Raw genomic sequence first — 8,268 nt, 5'->3', positions numbered from 1 at the left:
CAACTTTATTAGGATCACAATAGAAAAAAGGGATTATGTAATTGAGTTTGCGTTTTAATCTAATCAACTAATTCTTATTTTTACTAAACATTTTCCTAAGAAAAACTTATTTTTCATAAGATTTGAGTTAGAAATTATAAACCAATCGTGCATTGAATAAAATGCTTTATGTGTTTCTTCACATTCCTCTTCTTTTCCTTTTTCTTCTTTTCTGTGTTAGTAATTTGTTGGTTATACGTTCCCATTTTTTGCCCATTTTTTGTTTGGGATATGCTAACCAGTGCCCTCAGGGCAATGGTTAAGACTTTAAAAATAGTAAATTTATCTCGGTAATCTGCGTATTTAATGCTTCGAAAATTGAAATATTAAATTTTCTATAAAATATTTTCTTTTTTTTAGAATGCTTAACCATTGCCCTGAGGGCACTGGTTAGCAATACCCTTTTTGTTTATGCCAAAGAGGAGGTAAATATAATCTTGGGGGGGGGGGGGGGGGGGGGGAATATCTATAAGTGAGAGTTAATCACTCCAATCTTTTTTCATCTTAATCCTTTTTGTTTTTTTCACTCCCTAAAAGATATGTTGTCATCATCAAAAAGAGAGAGAATATAGTTCAATGTGCTGAACAAGTACATTTGGTTTTGATAATGATAAAGAAATTAAAGCAAAAAGGTAAACATCTTCAAACAAAACTTAAGTGTGAAATAAATAAAAAATAAAGAGATTTCTAAGCCAATTGCAAAAGAATCAAAAGTCAAATAACTTCACCAAGAAACTAAGCCAATTACAAAAAGCTCTCAAGTGATCCTTGTTATATCCGTTTATTTATTTTCTTATAGGATTAAACTTAAAATTAAGTGTATTTATTTTCTTATAGGATTAAATTTAAAATTAAGTGTATACTTTCAAAGTACTAAAATTATATCACACAACTCACGCACACGCATGCACACACACGCATGCAGACATAGACACAGACACTTAGAATTTATTTTCAAAACTTTATATTTTTCAAAAACATTTTGGTTAGGGCCAAGCCGTTTAACAAAAATGGTTAACCGATTACAAATCTTGGTTAATTGATTATGAAGTGAAAATTTATCCTCTGATCGATTATGACACTTGTCTAATCGATTATGAGGAAAAATTGTTTAATAATGGATTAAGGAAGTCTTTCAATTGATTATGATTAACATCCAGCAAAATTTATCCTATTTTGGTATATCATTATTGATTATGATTCGAATTCGACCCAAAATATTTTCATTTCTTAGCCAAATTTTCTTAACTATAAAAGAAGAATTTGTGATCATTTAAAAACACAAGAAATCTTAAAATAGCTTCTATTATACTCAATTTATTGCTCTTCTAAATTCCATATTCCCTTAAAAGTTTGTTTAGTGGTAAGAGAGCAAATACTTAAGTAGAATTATCTTGTGTAAACTAGTGCTAGTATGTTACTGTAATCAAGAGATGGTCGTTATCTTGACTGTGATATTTTGACATAAAACTTGATATAAAAGTTTGATGTAAGAAGGTTGTGAGCTTATCTTGTTGTAAAAGCTCATTGATAGTGAAAATCTCAAGTGTCACTCATTGAGGACTAGATATAGACCTCGTGGTTTTGGGTTGAACCTTGATAAAATTCAGCGTGTCCTTCTCTGATTTCTTAACTATTTTTTTTCATGTCTTTATTTTTGTGTAATTCTGCAAAAGAAATATGAGGCATCCGTTAATTTATCTATGAAGATACAGTCAAGGTAAAAATTATTAGAATGAACACATTAATCTATGAGTATAGCTGTTTAGAATGAAAGCTAAAAAATATTCAAGTTATGTAACTCGTTCAATCACATTGTTGATCATTTTAAATATCTAAATAATTCTTTTTAAAATAAGGATTTCTTAAACAAAATACTTAGACGCCTAGATCAGAGTTGATAACTTAAAAAGTTATTGTGATTTCTAGGGGTGTTCGCGGGCCGGTTTGGTTCGGTTTTGAGAGAATCTGATATCCAAACCGATTAAAATCAAACGGATTGGTTTGGATTGAATTTGCAAATTTTTGCGATAAAGCCCAAACCTAACTAAACCGAGAAACAACGGATTGGTTTGGGTTGGATTGATCGGGTATTTTTAAAAAATAACTTATTTACGGAAATTAATTTTTAATAATAATAATAATATAAAAATATAGTATTAATAGTGTTCAATTGTAACTATTAGACTAGCAATATTTTCTAATAAATTCAAAAATATCTAACAATAAAAATATCTAAGATAAAGACTTTTGAAATGCAAAAATATTTTTAAAAAATAACTTATTTACGGAAATTAATTTTTAATAATAATAATAATATAAAAATATAGTATTAATAGTGTTCAATTGTAACTATTAGACTAGCAATATTTTCTAATAAATTCAAAAATATCTAACAATAAAAATATCTAAGATAAAGACTTTTGAATCTATAACTAGTCACTTGAGTTAATATAATAATGAATGTATTTCAATTTTCATAGCTATATGCTCAATTACTATATTACACTAACAATTTTCTAATAACAACTTAAAATAGTATAACTTGTCCACATACGACATTTTACTTTTTTCTTCTTGAAGTTGAATGCTTGATAGTAACTTTCATGATAATTAATTATGGTTGGTTTGGATTGGGTTTGCGGGTAGAAAATTGAAAATCCGATGCTCGAATCAATTGTCATTGGATTTCATTGGTTTAGTTCGATTCTTGCCCGAACTGAAAAAAATGTCCAACCCAAACACTATGGTTTGGTTCGAATTTTGGTTTGGTTCGGATTTACCCGAACCAATGAACACCAAGTGATTTCTAAATCTAAAAATTTATCTTCTTAAATTTGTCTATTGTATTTGGTAAATTGCAAAAGATTGACTTACTATTATTTGTTTGATTAATCTAAAACTGATTTAGGGTTTAGAATTTATGAGTCTATTACTATTATTTGTTTGATTAATCTAATACTGATTAGGGTTTAAAATTTGAGTCTATTACATCCAAGACGTTGACTTCCTTTTAGGGTTTAGGAGCTAAGCCTAGGAGAGAGAATGAGTGATGCAGAATTAAGCTTAATGTAACTAATTTTTAGGTGTTTCTAAAATTTGATTTTGTAAGAATAAATTCGAATCAATTTAATGTATAAATCAAACAAAACTATATAAACCTACATAATAACATAATTTAATGAACTCATCTTGAATTTCAACAAAAAGAAGTATCTCAAATGCATATACCCGTGTTAAACCTATTTCTAACAATTTTCAATCCGCCATCCGAATGGACCCAGCTGTTTCACATTGATTGCAGTCGGATTACATGTCTCATGCGGGTCTAAACATGGCAACGGTCAGGTGCAAGCGGGTCTAAACAACACCCCCCCCCCCCCCCCCCCCCCCCCCAACCAGCTCCGCCCTTAAATTCAATCAGAAGCAACAATTGATCGCCCGCCATGCCTCCAACGGCCAGGTGAGTCAGCAGTTTCTGTCCACTGCTAAAAACCTAATGAGTATGGACATTTTAAATAATTGGGCAAGACAAAGTGCAGCTAGCTATTTCTCACTAGCATTCTAGTTAAGCAAAATACCAAACTGACATAATTTTGGATTCAAAACCACTTGTAAATTGGCATAACTTCAAAGTAACAAAATTCCTTACACGTACTTTCTACATTTCTCTATATACTTTGTATATTTGATGTATACACTTCCCTACATGCTATAGATTGCTCAAAATAATTTCTTGAGTAAGTTGAAAACAGCATATAAAACAAAAACCATTACAACTTTCTTAGAGGCTAGAATCCTTAAATTCACCCTCAAACCATTTTTTCGCATGAAACCCAGACAAGCAGCACCAACAAAGAGAAACCAAGAACAGATTGTGCAGAGAAAAGCCTTCAGGACCTCTGAAGGACCGGATATATGGGTAACATCGGTTGATACTTCCACATAGGAACACGTGGAGCTTGACTTACTGTTGTTTGTTTCATTTAATCTAAGACTGATCTCTGATTGGTTTAATCCAAGATTCTCATTCAACCAATCAGACAACCAGACAAGCACTTTTGCAAGCCATGCAATCTCATCGCTGGATATGGGACGCCTCATCCAGTCACCTTTGTATTTAATATCTGTATACATGCGATTGCCAGACCTTCTAGGCTTGAATATCTCATCACGGGATTGTTGATGCTGAATTCGCTCGGGAGAGATTGAAGATGGCTCTATAGCTCTCCCATCAAATAAACACCCTAGTTTTTCCTTCAATGAGTCTATGCATTTTAGGCTGCGTGTAACATTACCACCGGATATAGCTTGTAACTCAGCTTCTGCGCGTAAAATAAACAACTGCAGGAAGAAGAAAAAAAGTGGATGAGAAGATAACAACCTATACCATATATTATGGTACTAGAAACACGACGCAAGAGTGACAAATGTAGTGCTATGTCACCAAACTTCACATAGCTGGTCTCAAGTCCTCATATAAAAGAGCAGAGTTATGTTAGGCAGCTAATAGACAATTGATTGATTATGTTATACAATAGTTTGAAACACAAATTTATAAGGATAGCATAAAAAATATGTAAGACCTGAAGGAGCTGTTGTCCACCATCTTCCCCATCAGCAAATAATCGCAAATCTTTGTTCCAATTATCATGCAAGAATGAACCATCAACATCAGTCTCACATAAACCATCCTCCCAGTCCTGAAACAAGCAGTATATTAGTAATAATTAGAAATCAGTTTCTAGTATTTCAAATTCCAAGTTTATCTTCAAAAGCTTGTAGACACTACCTAAAAACTTGTAGAAGTGATTTTTTTTTTCAAAAGAAAAAAAAAACTTTAACCAATGCTAAAAAGAAAGAATGTGCTTTTAATACTATGCTTAAACCAGCTATGAACTTTGAACTAATTAAAGGAGTGCGATGATTCGAGACATCAAATACTAGAATATATGACCAACGAAAAAAGGAAAAAGAAAATCAGTAGTAGGTATAGGGTCAACTATTAGGGTAAAAAGTTACATTAAGGAGCAAAAACTAATCACTAAATTAACAGATAATGGAATCAGAAAAATCCTAAAAATCAGAAGAGAAATTCAAACCACCTGCAGCTGTTCACGGATGATAGGAACATATCTGTACAAGTTATTCAACATTGGTTTGCCCAAGCCAGTCTGTTTGGAATGGAAAAGGGTATCCATATTCTTCAAGAGGTCAATGAGCTCTTTGGATGATGTCAATGTGTCTAACACCTGGAAAAGAAGGTTAGAAAGTGAAAAATCCATTCAGCTAAACTTCATGAGGTTGTTTGTGAATGACAGGCATAATCAAATCGTTACAGAAAATTTGCACATTTTTAACCAGACTTTATCCAAACAGGTCTAACATGAACAGAAATGCAAAAAAATTTCTAGCTGAATGTAATATTTCAATGTGTTTAAATCCTTAAAAAGAATATATTAATAAAGTCATCTAAAAATTAAGAATTGCAAGTCCACAAATATCTGGTTGTTGTGATCCATAACATTTTGTACACTTATCTTTTACGCCAATTTTGTGTTGTAACACAATGGACTATAAATTCCTTTTTCCATATTTAAGCAATTAATGTATAATACATGAGTACAACTATTGAACTAATAATGTCCATTTTCCTTCTAATTTTAAGTTACAAAAACCAACATTTAACCGTGAAAGACTTGCAGAAGTTAAAAATAATCAATCCAAGATAAAAATGCTTAGTCAACTAATAGTACAGTGTGTCTCTTGCATCCAGAGTTTGAGTTGCCAAGACTTCTATTAAGTCTAATAGGGTATACTACAGTGTAATATGGTATAAGGGTGAGATCAACCAAAAGCAAACGACTAAGTGATGGTTAAATTCAACTTTTACCTTCAAGAATGAACTCCCTTCAAGGCTTGCAATTGAAAAGGTATAGACATAAATTAGACATAGACATCGATAACTGCATTCTAATGCTTACAGGTTACATCATTCCCCAGTTTTTCCAAAGATTCACAATCTTCATCAATCCATACACACAAACTAGTGAGAATCAAATGATTCATTTGCAGTTGTTCTCTAACACTATCCACAAAATATCCTAAGCAGAAACTAGTCATTGACAAATAATAGCCACAGAGCAGTAAGGCAGTAAACTGCAAACACAACAAACATAATCGAACAGGGTTAAGAAACAAACCTTGAGGACCATCTGGACTACAATTTCAACATCACTATGAAGAAACCTGTGAGCAAATCCAATAAAATGCATAACCAAGGAAGTATAGTACAGATAATTAGATAGAACATAATCCTGCCAATGCGATGTAAACCCACCACCTCCATTTTCAGGCACAGAATTTTCCACTTTCTCACCATTCATTTCATCCAGCTTTTTAAATTTACCCCCCTTAATATTCCAAGGCTCCAAGTATCGAATCCAAATAGAAAACACTTCCGAAACATTCTTAACCGAAACAGCCATAGGACTAAACAACAATGTCCTCAACAAAAACCTATACAAAGGCCTCTGCAAACATTGGTTCCAACAGGCATAACCCAAATCCTTGTTCTTAGAAACCTCCACAGTCCTCCACCTAACACTAGGACTATAACTAGAACCAGAATCTCCATTCTCACGAAACGCAGTTACAGTACTCAAACCCAAATACCTCACAAACAACTTAACAACTTTACTTAAACCCGGCGTCGGAGGCATTTCTCCAAACGGAAAACTAACTCCAAGAGCTTTACAAACACTGACAGGGAACGGCGAGAAATCGTTGTCAACAAGCCAGAAATGAATCAGCGTGTTGACAACAAACTCGGCTCTATCCGCAACAGTTGCGTCATGACTGGAACCGTAATGGAGAATGGAGCTCCGATAGGGTTGGTGAGAGGTTAAATCGGAGGTAGGAACATTTGCACGGAGATACGCGTAGAGAAGACGCGTGTAGAGGTCGTAGTAGGGTTTTTTGTTAGAGATGTTCTGTTTGGAGGCTGAGAAACCAGGGATGGAAGATTTCCAGTTTTCCAACCTGAATTTTCCGGGGGTTGTCTTGACGGAAACTTGATCGGAGTTAATCGAATTAGCCTTAGAGACAGGGTAATAAGCGAACCAGAAAAAGAAGTATTGAAAGACATTGAGTTGAATTTGCGAGGAGGAGGATGAAGAGGTGAAGATTGAAGGACAAAGATCGGAGAGATTGTGTTTATCGGAGAGGGAGCGGGACCAGTGAGGTAGACGTTCGGCGGGGAAGAGGTATTTGACAAGGGAGAGACGGTCGACGGCGGAGATGGCGGTGGCGAGTGTGCCGGAAGGGGAGAGGAGAGAGAATAGGGTTTTGTCGAGTTCGGGGTTGCTGATCCAACCGTTGGATGAAGGTGAAGGTGAAGTTGAAGCGGCGCGAGGGTTTTCGAAGCCGAAGATGTTGCAGATTAGGGTTGGGAAAGCGAGGGAGAAGAAGTGACGGGATTGATCGGGTGAGTGAGAGTGTAGGAAGGTTTCAATGGAGGTGCAGAGGGAGGTTATTTGGGAAGGTGAGGTGGCGGATTGGATGGTGGATAAGAGTTCCTGGGATTTGGAAACGGAATCTAGGGTGTAGGAGTGAGGGAGCATTGTGGAGGTGGTTAGGGTTTTAGAGGAGAAGAGAAGAGAGAGTGAGAAGGTTTTAGAAATGAGAATGTTGTTATGGAAATTGAAAAAGGGATTTGAAAATGAGATAGAAGAGAAAGAGGAATAAGCGAATGGCGCCTTTTTATGGGGAGGTGGAGGAAAGAGTGTTTAGGTAGCGTGGCGATGTAATAGGGTTTATTGGTGGGGACAAAAGTAATTTCAAATTGAAAAATGAAAAACCAAAAAAATATTCCACCGTCTACAAGACTATTACTCTGATTTTAGTTGTTTTTATTTCAATAAATTGTGCTTTTAATTGTTGTATTGAATAAATGTGGTTTGATAAATGGGTGACATTTTGAGTCAAACATAAATCTATTTGTATACATGTGGGAGATTTTCGTTTCCTTTTCTAGATAATAGAAAGGAAGGAGAGATTAGTAAGGTAGTTGATCATTATTTTCATGCTAGTATGCTTTGTGATAAGGATAGGGTTTTCTGGCTATCTAATTTTTATGATTAAAACTAGATTGTGATCCGCGCGTTGCGCGGTTACTAATCATAAAATGTTTTGTATTTGTTTTTTATTTTAAATTAAAGATTTTAATTA

The 8,268-nt window shown here is 34.3% G+C and overlaps 1 protein-coding gene across 1 annotated transcript; it reads right to left on the bottom strand.

Moving 5' to 3' along the window:
• Window positions 1-3,668: 3,668 nt before the first annotated feature.
• LOC131630972 (uncharacterized) lies at window positions 3,669-7,838 on the bottom strand. Its single transcript, XM_058901715.1, has 4 exons — window positions 6,243-7,838; window positions 5,145-5,291; window positions 4,626-4,742; window positions 3,669-4,383 (listed from the first exon to the last, which is right to left on the bottom strand). Exons 1-4 carry the CDS (start codon window positions 7,659-7,661, stop codon window positions 3,763-3,765), a joined length of 2,304 nt encoding a protein of 767 aa, XP_058757698.1. The 5' UTR covers window positions 7,662-7,838; the 3' UTR covers window positions 3,669-3,762.
• Window positions 7,839-8,268: the final 430 nt, after the last annotated feature.

The sequence above is a fragment of the Vicia villosa genome, unplaced genomic scaffold, assembly GCF_029867415.1.
Source record: "Vicia villosa cultivar HV-30 ecotype Madison, WI unplaced genomic scaffold, Vvil1.0 ctg.000756F_1_1, whole genome shotgun sequence".
In the NCBI taxonomy this organism is placed as follows: Eukaryota; Viridiplantae; Streptophyta; class Magnoliopsida; order Fabales; family Fabaceae; genus Vicia; species Vicia villosa.
The sequence above is the reverse complement of the archived record's forward strand: the minus strand, read 5'-3'. Positions and strand labels throughout refer to the sequence as shown.